This window comes from Thamnophis elegans, chromosome Z (genome assembly GCF_009769535.1).
Source record: "Thamnophis elegans isolate rThaEle1 chromosome Z, rThaEle1.pri, whole genome shotgun sequence".
Lineage (NCBI taxonomy): Eukaryota > Metazoa > Chordata > Lepidosauria > Squamata > Colubridae > Thamnophis > Thamnophis elegans.
The window spans coordinates 14,051,397-14,066,435 of record NC_045558.1 but is presented as its reverse complement, the minus strand read 5'-3'; the positions used below and the strand labels follow the sequence as shown (position 1 = coordinate 14,066,435).

At 36.6% G+C, this 15,039-nt stretch overlaps 1 protein-coding gene across 5 annotated transcripts in view; it reads left to right on the top strand.

Annotated features, from left to right (window-relative positions):
* LARP4B (La ribonucleoprotein 4B) overlaps nt 1-14,577 on the top strand; it is a 36,112-nt gene extending 21,535 nt beyond the window's left edge. For 2 of the 5 annotated variants that reach the window (XM_032235520.1, XM_032235524.1), the window contains 11 exons: nt 97-200; nt 453-563; nt 1,440-1,493; nt 1,580-1,792; nt 3,161-3,267; nt 3,799-4,050; nt 5,166-5,211; nt 6,772-6,933; nt 8,059-8,177; nt 8,526-8,634; nt 10,915-14,577. In XM_032235520.1, the coding sequence (XP_032091411.1) occupies nt 97-200; nt 453-563; nt 1,440-1,493; nt 1,580-1,792; nt 3,161-3,267; nt 3,799-4,050; nt 5,166-5,211; nt 6,772-6,933; nt 8,059-8,177; nt 8,526-8,634; nt 10,915-11,175 (1,538 nt within the window). In that variant the 3' untranslated portion in view covers nt 11,176-14,577. Of the gene's footprint in view, nt 1-96; nt 201-452; nt 564-1,439; nt 1,494-1,579; nt 1,793-3,160; nt 3,268-3,798; nt 4,051-5,165; nt 5,212-6,771; nt 6,934-8,058; nt 8,178-8,525; nt 8,635-10,911 lie in introns of all 5 variants that reach the window. The other 3 variants (XM_032235519.1, XM_032235522.1, XM_032235523.1) reach the window with 2 other exon arrangements.
* Nucleotides 14,578-15,039: the final 462 nt, after the last annotated feature.

Below are 15,039 nucleotides of genomic sequence, written 5' to 3'. Positions count from 1 at the left end.
AAAAAGGTTGGGAGCCACTGTAATAGAGTATTAAACGTAGTAAATATAACTATCTGTGGATACCAAAGCAACAACATTGGGTTTTTCCCTCCCCAGCATTGCCTTTAGTCCAAGTAGATGAAAAAGGTGAAAAAGTCAGGCCAAACCAAAATCGCTGCATTGTAATTTTGCGTGAAGTACCTGAATCCACTCCAATTGAAGTAAGTATATTATTTCATTAACAGAGTTTTTAAAGGTTTATTTTTTAAAAAATTGATAAAGTTAGTAAAAGATACCTGGAGCGTTAGCTTTACTATTTCATGACCGGAAGCAGAACTATATTAGATCCTAGTTACTCTTTATAGTCAATTCTAATATGGCTTCAGTTGGAACTGAATCAGTCTTTGGGCTTTAGTTCCCAATGAACCCTTCGTCTCCCTAGCCTGACAAGCTATCATTCTTGTTTGTTTTAGGAGGTTCAAGCACTCTTCAAAGGCGAGAACCTGCCTAAGTTCATCAACTGTGAGTTTGCCTATAATGACAACTGGTTTATTACATTTGAGTCTGAAGCAGATGCGCAACAGGTAAGGTTTCCTTTTTGTATGTTGATATGTGTGCATTTCTGCATACATTATTTTGAATAACCTATGTCAGAGACTGCATGATTCAGGTTAATCATGGTTCAAGTACAGTGCTATGATGAGAACACAACCAAAGAAGACCTCAGCTACTAAGTGACAATAAGAGATCATTCTTCCATGCTTGGAACAAAATAATGACTCTGTTATACAAATAAGGATTCCATAATTAAATATACTAATTATTTCCCTCAGTTGATTTGGCAGTTGGCAAATAATTAAAGGTAGTCAGAGCAAATAGTTAAATAAACAAGTAGCCACAGGCAGTGTTGTCATATAATTGTAAGTTCTCCAGTTGGGAAGGTATTTCTAATGTTAATAGGTACGCTAAGTCCATTGGAAGCATAGCAGATAGTTTATTCCCCCACCTCCATCTTATTAGCATGGCCTTGGTAGATTTTGGAAGTCCAGTGAAAAGGAGCCTGATGTTAACAGTTCCCCAACTTCTATGTTAATAGTATCACTTGGGTTCAAGTTGCACTAAAATGAGTTATATAACTTGTTCCTTTGGCTCTGATAAATCCAAAATGCATATTCTGTGATTTTTCAAGTTTGCCTGGATTTCTCTCAAACATTTTTCAACTCCATAACTGCAAAAAATTCCAGTGCTTTCTCTAACTGATTCTTTTCCACAATATGAGGTTAATTGCTGACTCAAAATAAACAAAAAAATTATGATGTTTCTAAACATGTAGCCTATAATATGTTAGTTGTAAATTTGAATCATGCATGTAAATTATACATTAGGTAGAAAGGTATTCATGCTTTTGTTCTCATTAATTCACTTGCTCCATTTCAAACAAGTGTATCTTTCTTTTAAAGGCATACAGTTACCTTAGAGAAGATGTGAAAACTTTTCAAGGAAAACCAATTAAGGTAACTATTATTTTGAGAATTTGAAATTATAATTGGGATACTTCAGAACAGCGTCTTCTAAGAATATAATCTTCTGTCATCCACAGGCAAGAATAAAAGCAAAAGCAATAGCTATAAATTCATTTTTGCCAAAGAATGGATACAGACCTGTGGATATGAATACCTACACACAACAGCGTTATACAACTTCATTTGCATACATACCTCCAGTATATGGGCCCCAACAGCAATTTCCACTATATAGTTTAATTGCACCACAAGCCTGGTCTACAACACATAGCTATATTGATCCATCATTGGTAAGTGCTAGAGTACCATTTTTGTTTGTTTGTTTGATGTTCATGCTACTGCAGAGCATTTGGGGGAACTGTCCAGGTAGAGAAAACTTATACAATTGTATTTTACAAATATTTGATGTATTATTCCCCTGTACCAAAAACTTCTTATGTATCTATACTTAGAGGAAAGGATTATGGTCAACTTTTCTGCAGTCGTATTCAGTAAGACACAGGAAACTTTTAATGGGAAAAATAAAAATCTTTTGAAACCTGACAGTATAGTCTTGAAGCCTTTAGTAAGTTTGCACTGTTTGCAAAGTGTGATTTTGAAACCTGTGCTTTCCTTTTTTTGAGTTGGACATCAGGGCATTTCCTGAAGTAGCTTATTTTAGAGTTAAATCTACATTACTCAATCTAATACTATGATTCAAACTCAGAACATTCTGTTTAATAAAATCTGGGGATGGAAAAATCAAACAGGTTAAAATTCCAGACAACTTGCTCTGATATAACATGTTTTTTCTATATTTTAAAACTTTCAATATAAATTGGATTGATAATGTTGGCTTGTACTTAATGTACATTGATTTTTTAATAAATCCATTATATTAAGCTTACTAAATAAAATCTCGTAGGATGTAAAATTGCATGCTGAGACATTTCGTCATCTCTCTTTCTCTTGTATACTTGTATGCTTATTTTTTTCATGTAAATTTTTGTTTGGAAGAACCAAGGTTTTAGAAATATAAATGTACAGGTAGTCCTCAACTTACAACTGTTCATTTAGTGACCATTCAAAGTTACAATGGCACTGGAAAAAGTGACTTACGACTGTTTCACATTGATGACCTTTGCAGCATCCAAATGATCATGTGATCAAAATTAAGATGCTTGGCAATTGGTTCATATTTATGACCATTGCTGTGTCCCGAGGTCATGTGATCAACTTTTGTGAACTTCTGACAAGCAAAGTCAATAGGAAAACCGGATTCTACAACTAGGTCTGTGGCAGAATATCATCTGCAACAACTCACTTAACTGTGGCAAAAAAAACGTCATAAAATGGGGCAAAAATTCACTTAACAAATGTGTCACTTAACAACAGAAATTTTGGTTTCTATTGTTGCATGTTGAGGCGTACCCGTATTTATATTGTATTGTATTATATTATGTGTATTTACAAATATATTCCAATTGGTATGTAATGGTTTTGCTATATAATGAGAATATTGTATATAATAAGAATATTGTATGTAATGAGAATATTAATAAGCAGAAGTATAATGCTGATGGGGAAAGGTAAAGTGAACTAATAAAACCATTGTGCTATTTTTAGAACTTTATGGATATATTGAAAGTTTCAAAATCTATGTCTGAAATTTTCTATAGGTCGCCCCATTTCCAAATACTGGATTTATCAATGGATTTACAGCTCCGACTTTCAAGCCAACTGTTGCTCCACTTGCTACTCTTAGGCAATATACACCAAGAACCAGGCAAGTTCTGTTAACACATTTTTGCCTACCTGGACAGTATGCCTGGTGCAAATAAACGTACATATCTCTCAGCGATTTCGATCACAAAATGTCACAATTTCTCTCTCTCTCTCTTGGTCTCTTAAAAAGGCATACACAACAAGAAAGGCAGGTAAAATGGAATGGGGAAATATTTGTGTAGAAGACAAAAAAACCAAAGAAAGTTGCGAATTAGCTGCAATGTATTATAGAAAATTATGAATTCTATTACAAAATGACCGTTGAGTCATAACTGTTGTCTTTGTGCAGAGAGGTATGTTTCCAAAATAAACTTTGGACTGTAGCACCCATCATTCCAAAGATGCCTTTAGGATTTGTGTTTGGCCCAGAGGCATTCTTGGAAATACGGACTGTGGTTGAGAGTAGTGCCAAACACGCTGTGATCAATTGACCTTAGACTCTAGTAAAAGCTGTGCATGTTGATGCAGTTCTAAACATCTCCTGAAGATGTCGTATGACAGCTCTGAAAGGTTTTTATTTTTCCCTGTCCAGAAATCCCAGCAAATCATATCTACGGCATACAATTCCTACTGTAGACAGAGGAACTGGATTACTAGAGAGCCCTACAATATTCAATCTTTCTGCTGACCGATTAATCAACGGTGTCAGGAGCCCACAACCCAGACAGCCAGGACAAAACAGAACGCGGATGCAAAGTACTACAAGCTACATAAAGCGAGATGTAGGGAGCGGGCGAGTAGAATCCACGGCTTCAGATTCATCCCCCAGCTTAGGCAGAGGAAGGTGGGTATTGAAATTTAGGGTAAGGCACTAGCCCCTGAGATTGGGAATGTTGTGTGTTTCCATATTAGAGATTTCAAAAAAAAAAAGAAGAATTCTATGGAAATAAGGCAAGAAAAATCTTCTCAATTGAAAAGAGAAAGATCTAAACAGAAGCAGAATTATTTGAAGTGAATTTCTATTTGATACAAATCAAAATACTAAGGAGATTCTCAGGTCAAATTAAGCCGTGATGATTTAGTTCTCTGCAATATGTGAGCCAACCTTTGTTTATGGAGAATAGTTTCAGTTGTCCAGCTAAGAAGTATCTCTATCTATCTATCTATCTATCTATCTATCTATCTATCTATCTATCTATCTATCTATCTATCTATGAATGATAATCTGAGTAGAAACATAACAGCATATGGAAAGTAGTTCAGATGTCATATTTATGTCATACTATGCACAATAATATTTTGTGCATAACTTACAACTACTTATAAAAAAAGGTGATTGCTACTATATTGAATTGTTTGTTAAGATGGATCTAATTAGCGCAGCTTGGTAAACTAATGGCAACAACTTTGAAAAAAAAATTATTTAGAAAAAGAAAAAAGTTTTAATGAGCATCATACTTTGAGTTTTTTTAATATTTAAAATGAAACAATGTACATCTATACCTGAAAAGTTCTTGCATAAGTAATTTTCAGTGAAATCTGTAACATTTCTGGATTCAGGATATTGGACATTTTTGCTATTCCAGAATGCTAGCTGGAGTGTTACAAATAAATGGAAAGTATAGGTTTGAAAATTGGTAGCAAGGTCATTCAGACATATATAACTCTTCCTCTTGGAAATTCAGGACAGCATACAAATTCTCCCATTTTCTACATCCTTCCAAAATTTTTCACATAATGACCCTGAGAGGTAGGTTACACTAGCCTGAATAATAAGTGATTTGCCCACGATCACAGTTCACATACCTGAGAAAAAGAATCTTGAGCCGCTTCTTCAGCCCAATTGAATGTTCTAACAGCTATACTCCAGGGGTTTTCCCAGTGTAATAGTATAATCACATTTAAAATGATCCTTTAAGAATGAATAAATTCTAATGATGATGATGTCTGTCCTTCCAGAAAAAACACTTATGGCTATCGAAAAAAGAGAGACGACAAGTTTGTGGTGAGTATGCATTGTCTAGTTATTCACTTGAGACTAGAAGATTCTTGACTAATACAGCACTGCAGTCTTAGTGAAAAATGATTTGACATGATGTTAAATGGTGATTTAAGGGGTAAAAATATCTATCCTAAATATCTATTCTAAATTACCCCAAATCGTCATGAGGTAAATGGCAAAGTTCATGATGTTGGTGACTCATGTTTGCATTAGATTTTCAAGTTGTTGAAGCAATTTTACAAAGCATCCTGCTTCTGGGTCCACGTCTGTTTAAATTTCTTTTCTAACTAATCTGTTCTATCAAACATAGGAGAAAATTCTCCCATGACAAAATAACTGATTCTCATTTTAGTCACAATAGTTTCCTACAAATTCCTTGATGTTTTAACTGATTGTGTTCTTACTTTTCACCTTATCTATAATTTCCATCTTTTTTTCCCTTATGCTTCTAAGTGGATCTTGTTTTAAAATTTGAATCCCCCTTTCCATTTTCGCCACAAAACAGATATGCTCACATTATTTGTTTCATATTTTGGCCATATTAGTAAGAAGAAACGCTTAATTCTCCCATTTAAAATATTACAGTGATTATTGTTTTCAGCTTTCTATAGAAAGGCGATTAGAATCATAATTAAAGGAAGATGTGTGCTGCAGTGTCTGTTCTTTTAATGAATTTAAAATGTTTTAATGTTCTTTTTTTCATTTTTACACAAAGAGTCTCTAAGAGTTTTCTCTATCAATAAATGTAAATAGTATCTTTTTTTGTAATCAAAGAAATTAATTTATGTCTGCAAGATATGTCAATTTCACCAAATATTCCTCCATAGTGGATAGTGTTGAATCTTTCTTTTAACTATGGGTTATTGTTTTTCATGCATAAAATTGTCAAGTTTTGCCCAGAAAATCTGCACCAATTCCTTAAAGTAAGAGCTGATTTTTTCCCCTATTCACATGGGTTTCCTGGATTAAAGATAATGGTAAAAGGACTTTCTTTGTTGTATTACCTTTCCTTTGGGACACATCCCTTGGAGAATCACTCCCCTCCCACCATTCCTACCTTTGAGACAATCTTTAAAATATTGCTGTTCTCTAAGGATTCAGTTATGTTATTTGGTAGACATGTTTAGATTGGTGTGATATGGAAGACTGTTTTCTTCACGGTTTCCTCAGGGTGATGGTCCTTCTTTTATAGCATGTTAATTCCTCTGTTGTTAATTTTTTGTTAAGAATCATTTGTGTTAGACAGTCTGAAATAAATGGATGGATGGATGGATGGATGGATGGATGGATGACAATATTAACCCACTACTTGTGGACAGTGCTTAGAATGCATTGCATTTCATTCTAACTTGTGAACAAAAAATTTAAATCTATATCACCTACTCAGACATAGCCTGTTGACAGGAAAGAAATGTATTTAATAAATAGAAAGCCAACCGATGTTCATACTTTACAACTGCTTGAGTGTGAGGTATGCAAATTTTGATTGTTTCCTACAAGTTTGTGCCCTTTTCCTTGAAGGTTGCAGTTGCTTTGCTTTCTTATTCTACACTTCTCTTGCAGAGAGGACAAATGCAGTCTCCACCCCCTACAAAACCGCCATCTCCGAGTTTTGAGCTGGGATTGTCCAGTTTCCCTCCCTTGCCTGGAGCTGCTGGCAATCTAAAGACTGAAGATTTGTTTGAAAACCGGTTGTCAAATGTGAATGTGTCATCAAAAGAAAAAGTAAAAATCCACTGATGTTGGGCAAGGGTGCATTTGGGGACACACATTTGTTCACACTGAGGATCATAATTCTTCATTGGTCCTTGTGATTGTTTTGATAAAAGAGAGAGGCTCAGGAACAGCACCCATCTTACAAAGTAATGCTTTCTCCAGCAGACTGTTTTCTGTAGTGCTGTTATACTTGATAGTAGCCTTGCCAATATCATTTGGCTAGAAGTCTGCGTAGCATGGATGTTTAAGTATCTTTAAATCCGGCCCCTAAAGTCAGATTTTTCTCAGAATGGTATATAATGGGGTACATAAGCTTCAGCCTGGAAAAGGGTCACACTTCAAACACTAGGTGGAAATGTTTACTGTTTATGTGCATTGTTAAACCCCTCAGATACCGGACTGTGTGGCATCAAATATTAACTCTATCGTTTATTTCTTGTGGTGAACAGTTTCTGAAATAGGTCTGTATTTGGACAAGATTAAAGCAATATATCATATTCAGCATTGACATTGATGCACATTGACATTATTTTAGAAAGCTATCCACAGCTATTGTACCATGCTTAGTTTCTGAGGTAAACATGGCTTAATCTTTCTTTGAGATTTTAGTAATCCACAACAGTAGTTGGGCAAGGCTGCCACAGGTTGTCCTCGACTTACAAACACAACTGAACCCCAAATTTCTGTTGCTAAGCAAGGCAGTTGTTAAGGGAATTTTGCCCAATTTTACAACCTTTTTTGCCAAAATTGTTAACCGAATCACTGCAGTTGTTAAGAGAATCATTCATTCATTCATTAAATAAATTTGGCTTCCCCCATTGACTTTACTTGTTGGAAGCCGCCAAGGAAGATTTACAAATGGCAATCACATGATGCTGAAATGCTGCAACTGTCATAAATATATGGCGGTTGCTAAGCACCCAAATTTTGATCATGGGATGCTGCAACGGTCATAAGTATGAAAAACTGTCATAAATCATTTTTTCAGTGGCATCATAACTTCAAACGATCACTAAATGAATCATTTTAAGTCTTATCTTTTTTCTGCCTCTTGAGGACAATGGTTTGGTTATAAATATATTCTGCTGTTGAATGGTAATGTACTTTAAATGACTTGAATTTTATTTATCTCAGGGCATCAGTGTAGGTACAAACACAGTACCAGCTGGAATTCCTCGTGAGCTTTCTTTGCCAGTTTCTTCTGCTCTGCCAGGGACATCCGAAACATCTCCTTCCCCATCCAAAGTTCTTGAGTAAGGACCTCATAATACCAGGCTTTGAACACATTGTTTTGAATCAACTTTTTTCCATCTTCAAAAAGCTGGATATTATTCTGTCAATAGCTTTTGGACCATTTCATAAACAACACTGCTTATGTAATAGCAGCAGCATAGAATTTTTGTCTGAATTGTGCAAAAGCACAAACTGATTTATGGCTTGATTGTCAGTGTTGAAAAAAATTATCTGTGTGTCTGCAGTATAAACAGGTTTCTTACAATAAAAATAGACAGCAGTGATTTGCTACTATGGGTGTCACTACGCAGAAGATAGAAGTGAGGTATTTTCATGGTACTCACCTATTTCTGTCTATTATTTTGCAGTGATCCCAAAACTATGGACAAGCAGAAAGAAACCCAAAACACTCAAAGACTTTGTTGCATTGTTACTACTGCTTCTAAATCAGTACAAGTCAATGGGGATCTTCTAGCAGTAAGTGCATTTTGATTTTTATAAGACGTTGATGAGAACCGTTTGGCTTTTATATTTTTATTCATATTATAGGAGAGATTTGTCACAAAAACACACCGCACTAAACAACAGTGTGATAATTTTTTTTTCACTTAGTATACTATGCAAAACCAGTTCCTCTGTTGCTTTTCAAAGAAGCCATCATGTTTTCAAAATTCTTTCTAACCTCAGAATTCTAGTTGTCTTACAGATGGCAAGCGTACAAGTCTTACAATTACAAATGTTGAATCAAAAAGTTACAATTAAACTCCAGCTGCAAAGTAGTCAGAATGTGGCGCCTGGGCAGTCAAAAACAGATATGTTAATATCTATCTTGCATGCTGAGAAATCAAGAATTAAACCATAATGAATCATTGTTTGTTACATAAGTCCAGGCATTTTAATTTAAAAGCCCTGGATTATGGTTCACTCTTGTTTGAATTAAGCCAGTCGAGATTTATTTACCAGTCGTGACATAATGCTGCCGTTCATGCCTGTTCATGACTGCTTCAGCCTGCTTCCTGATAGTTTGCTCACATAGGTACTCTTATCAACTTCAAAACAACCGGCCCATCTGGCCCCCAAAAGTCAAAGAAGCCATCCAGAAAGGCACCCAAGAAGTCCAAGGCATGCCATCGTCCACCGGAAGGGTTGGTTGGGCCATGGCTTGGTTGCTGCCTTCCCTGTTTTCAGTAGGTCTGTGATGGGCAGGGTTATCTTTGTGAACAAGGGGATGAACTGCCAGTAGAAGTTTGCGAAGCCCAGGTAGCTTTGAAGCTGCTTACAGGTCCTCAGGGACTGCCACCCTAGAATGGCTGTCACTTTTGCCAGATCTTTTGCTAGGAACTATGACATAGTTGACTTACAACCATTCGTTTGAAACAGTGACCAATCCCCAAAATTACGGCTGTTTCAATACCTCTATGGTCACATCATCAGAATTCAGGGACTTGGTAGCCCACTTAAAACTGCAGGGGCACTTCTGTTATCCCCACCCACCTATCTCCTTCCATCTGTGACTTTTTGGCACCAGCACTGCACCTTCCCTGCTGCCCTGGTTGGACTTTGCCGACTTCTTGCTCCCACTGCCTCCCTAGCCTGGCCCTCTGTGGGGCAACTATTGGCTGCACAAAGCTTCCTCTCCTGGTTGTGCACAGTGGTTTCTTCGCAAGACTCGGAGAAGATGGCTTCACATGGCCAACACTTGCCTTAAAAAGAGCTAGGCTGGACATACCTCATCAGCAGTGGGAAAAGGAAAATTAGCTGGGATGGCAGAGTGCCAGGTGGTAGTGGCCTCGGAGTGCAGGGGGTCAAGACTGGGGTTTTTAACCCTGGTGCTGGGGCAGGGCTTCGCATTGTGCTATGGCCTAAACACAGCATACCAAGAAGCCATTTTGTTGCATACTGCTGGGCCTAACGGAGGCTTCTGAATCTGCCACCAGAGCTTACCAAGAAAGCTTCTAAGCTCCTGAACTGAAGCATGGCAAGCAGCCCCAGAGTCTCATGATTAGTAAGGTGCAGGATGACTAAAAGCAAGAGATAGGTAGATGGGGAGGGATCGGAGGCAATCCGTTACCTTACCAAGGCTCAGGGCTGGGAAGGACCGAACCCAGAATGGTTTGGATTAGGTCAGGTCCTTAGCTAAAAGCAATAGCACTTCATAGCGCTTTGCAACACTCTATGTTGATGGAGTCAGCATATTGTCCCCAACAATCTCAATTTTACTGGCCTCAGAAGGATGGAAGGCTGAGTAAACCTTGAGCCAGTCAGGATCAAATTCCTGGCAGTGAGCAATAAGTTAGCCTGCAATACAGCAACCTAACCACTGTGCTAGTACGGCTCTTAATGACTGGTGAAATTCTGTTAAGGAGTGCCAGGAGTGCCATCGGTAAGTGATCGCAGTCACTGCTTAATGAGAGTCCCAGATGTAGTCCTAAGTCAAAGACTACCTGTATGCCTTACATTATTTTCCCAAATAATTTCCAGAGAGGCTGAAACTACAGTATGATTTTTATCAGGGAGTCAAGATTCCAGTGAGCAACTGAATGTCGTATCTATTTATGCTTCAATTCTTCAGAACAACAAAATAGTTCTGAAGGAGTAATTCTTCATGTTGAAGAATCACAAGCTTAAGCAATACCTTAGTCTTCTTTTGTGCAGAATTAATACTTCTGGTGGTGAGGAGATCGCTCGGTTTTATTCAGTTTTATTTGTGTGTGTGTGTGTGTGTTTGTGTGTGTTTTGTTTTTTTTAATAAAGCAGGAACGGCGGAAACCTAGTTATGCAGAAATCTGCCAGAGGATTCTTAAGGATTCAGCTGCATTGCAGGCCGCAAAAGAACAGAAGCCAAACGCTGTTGGTTGTGGGAAAGAGGAAAGGAAACCCACAGAAACACTAGAAAGAAGCAGAGAATTGAAGTCTAAAGACCAGCGGAGACCCTCAGGACGCAGGTCTCCTCTTCCTCCAGCTGTTGGGAAATGTCTGACTAAAGAACAGAGCACTCCTCCCAAATCTCCTCAGTGAAAGTAGCACTTAGGATGAATTTCAAGAAGTTTTCATTATGAAGTTACCCTATGTTGACATTCAGAGTACAAAGAAGGAATTTTTGGTTAAAAGCTTGCAGGGGTTATGAAGTATATGAAATGCTTGCTAGGTTTTTTTGTTGTTGTTTATTGTTATTGTTTATTTCTTATTTCTTTGTAATATAGTTTTTTTTCCTTCTCTTTTCTTACATCCTTACCAAATTCCCCTTGAGCAATTCCTTCAGGGTTTAATTAAACTTTGTTAGGTTGGTGCTGAACTTAAGACGATACTGAAGAAATCCTGAAGACTAATAATAGCAGCTAATACATAAGGTATAAAGCAGAACAGATGTTTTATAAATCAATAAGACAAGTATAACTTTTTTTTAAAATTCCAGTTGCAAATTTAGCAAATCAGCACAGGTGTTTTTTTAAAGTTAAAAAAAATAAAACTGGTTCTAATATTTTTGTTCTTGGCCAAAGGAGAACTTCATAAAGATTAAACAACAGTTCTCTAAATTATTTGTATTGATAGACTACAAGCCAGTAACCAGTTTCTCAGTCCAAGCTAAAATGGAATTTCAGGAAAAGAAAAGAAAAAAGCACATTAGGAATTAAATAAATGTGCCCTTGTGTATGGCAGATGCAAGCTAATGGCAGTTTTTCACAAGATAGCACAATAGCACTCTTGTGATGGAGATTTCAATTCTTTTTTTCCTTCTCTCAACTGAGGAAGCTGATTTTGAACCCTTTTCTGGTTGAACCCCGTGCTCTGTACAAGTTTTCAAAACTGTGTTCCAAATGCTCTTTGAAAGAGTTCATATCTTAATCAGCCTGAGTGCTGACACGTTCTATAACTACCAACATTGGCATATGGATTTAATTTCTTTTTTTTTATATATAGTCCACAAATTGATGGTGTTCTAGTATGTGTGTGCATGTATGCGGAAGAAATTGCCCTGTATCCTGCCTGGGGTGAGATTTATCACACTTACTTTAGAAGCAACATGCTTCCTGAAGGACAAGGCTGCACTTAAATTAATACATTTCTAATAACGTTGGTGATCAATTATTTTTTGTTTTAAATAGCTAAAGTTTTTTCCTTTGAGTGTTTAAGCAGCAGATGGATCAGATCAAAAGGTGTTCCTGTTAAGTACTTTATCCCACCTACACACACACACACACACGCACGCACGCACGCACGCACGCATACACACCAAAAGATTTGTTTAAACAGCTGATTTTTTTTTAAAAAAAAGAATTATTTCCATCCAATCTTTAAAGACTTGAATTTTATTTAAACTTGAAAATGACTTTGCCTTAACTTTTGTATAAGACAGCTTAGAATTATTGAAGTCTGACCCCATTAAGGGTTAGCACGGGGTGGCATATACAGAATTACTCAGTTACAGTATCTATGTATTGTCACTGGTCTGACTGGGTAAACATACTCTAGTACAGGTTATAGTGGCAGTTTTTGTAATATACCTTAAAAGATCTTAAGCAGTTGATCTTTTTCAAAATGTTGAAAAAAATCTGTAAATGGAAATAGTCAATACTGTATTAAAATGTGCACTTGGAAGTGTGTGCTTTTGCTTGTACAGGTGTAAATAATCAGAACATATAAAAAGGTACCATTAAAAAAACTGATAAAAATTATTGATATATTATAAATGTTGCTGTTGAACTGGATGTAGATAACTAAGTGTTGTGGTTTGAATATTACTTTAATTTGTTTTTCCCTTGTTTCTTTTTCTTTACTCTGATATGTTGAGCTAAGTCTGCCTCTTCACTGCTAAGGGGAATGGAAGGAAGTCTGTCTTTAAAAGTCCTGACATTGTAAATACTTTCTGGAAGTTTTGCATTTCATTCATATGGAACACAGATGTGCAGTATAAATTTCAATTCCTAGGAGCTGAAATTAGTATTATTTTGATGAATTAGAAAGAAATAGCATTGCTGCCAGAAGCTTCCACCCCAAGTACACTCAACTACTCATAGGCCAACACATTAGTAAAACTTGATTTAAATTTCCACATAGCTATTTAAAAAGCAAACAAATAAAAATCCTAGGGCAGTTGATCTCCTAACACAAGTTGCTGCTATTTATAATTATCCTTATCAAAAGAAAAACAAACAAACCACCTTGCTCCTTGCACTGCAGATTTTAAAATGGCAAGTTGAGTCTTGTTTGTTATTTCCTGAGAAGAGACACAGGGAAGGAGTCAGAATCACCTTACTTAATATTAGTTTAAGATTGATCCTTCACCCCCCCACCCCCACCCCATGAGCAGTGAAAGGGGCAGTGAGACCAGAGGTATAATTTCGGCCAGCTATGAGTTGTCTTTGTTTGCCTGCTGAGAGCATGTGTAAAACAGCTGCAAACAAAGAGAAAAGTGGCCACAAGTATAGAGCTAATCATCGGAGCTAGCTGATAAAATAACTTTTGCAGGTCAGTAGATAGGCTGTATTGTTTTTAATGCATTTGCTGCTGCTCTTTATACTAGGCTAATACACTGTAATTCTCACTCAAATAACAGTCTGTGACAAAAGTTTGAAACTGTTACTGTGATGGCTTTTTCTTTAAAAGAAAGTGTCATGCCAAATAACTTCTCCAGTAATTTTTAACATTCTCATATTCAAACAGTTCAGGACTATTTAACAACACAGGCTATTTATGTTTAGCTACTCAAATCTGCCTTTCTTTTTTTAAAGTCTTCTTAAATTATTGAGTTGCAGGTTAAAACAGGGAGAACCCATTGGAAAGGGTGGACAGGAAGGGGTAAGACTACTTTAGTGCTCCTTGTAATAGAATTATATAGGTTCTTCTGAGTCTGTTTATTCAAAGGATGCATTCAAATATGAATTTTTGTTTCTGCATATTTAACATGTACAGTATTTTTGCCTTAGGATGTCCTATCTACCATTACTACCCTTGCTCCAATTTTGCATCTAGTCAGGAAAAAAAACCAATACATTGTCAAGCTCTTAATTTTGGTTCCTATTTTTTTTTCCTGCCTCTCTTCCGGAATTAGAACTTGTTTTAAGAGAGGTATCATTCCTTGGATGCCAGTGGCATTGTCACGTCCACTGATTGACCAAGGTTTCCACTTGTTTCTATATCCCTTTCAACATGCTGTAGTTTTTAGGGGTTACGGGCCCAAATCACACTGCTAGCAGCGGACAATCAAAGGTTACTGCAAAGTGATAGCTGCCAAGTCATTAAAGCAAAGATGTCATAGGGAGGCCATATTTTTCCTGAAGGTGGATTTTTAGTTCTTCTGTTTAAGACTGGAATCAAGCTTACATGTAAACTATTTGATAATTTAAGTTTCCTTTTATGTCATAAAATGTACAACTGTCTAAAAATGTAGGTTATGAAAAATAAAAATTTAGCACTGTTGAGTTTCTCTCTTTTCTTAAAAAAAATTAAGTCTTTTTTTTTAAAACCCTTCGTCTTTGCATTCACTTATATCTAGGCTTGTTGCTACAAAGGCCAATACTAGAAGTTCCTTTGCTCACTTCTTGGGACTATACCGGTGCTCCGAGGCTGACCCAATGTGCAGTTTGCTCCTTAGTAATATTTGCCTCATGTTAACATTTCCCCCCAACATACGTCTATTTAGCTTGTTCCTGGCTCACTCTCTATATAGTTTGCTTGCTTGCTTGCTTGCTTGCTTGCTTGCTTTAAAACTACTTTAGCCATGAACTGAAGTAATATGTATTTTGAGTGTGCCATCCTTTCAGCAACTGGTTCACAGCAATTGTTATTTGAATTGATTGTGGCCGTAAAACTAAAGTATCCCATCTATTAGGGCATGACACTAAAGTGTTATATACAGAGTATGAAAGGTGTGTGATCACT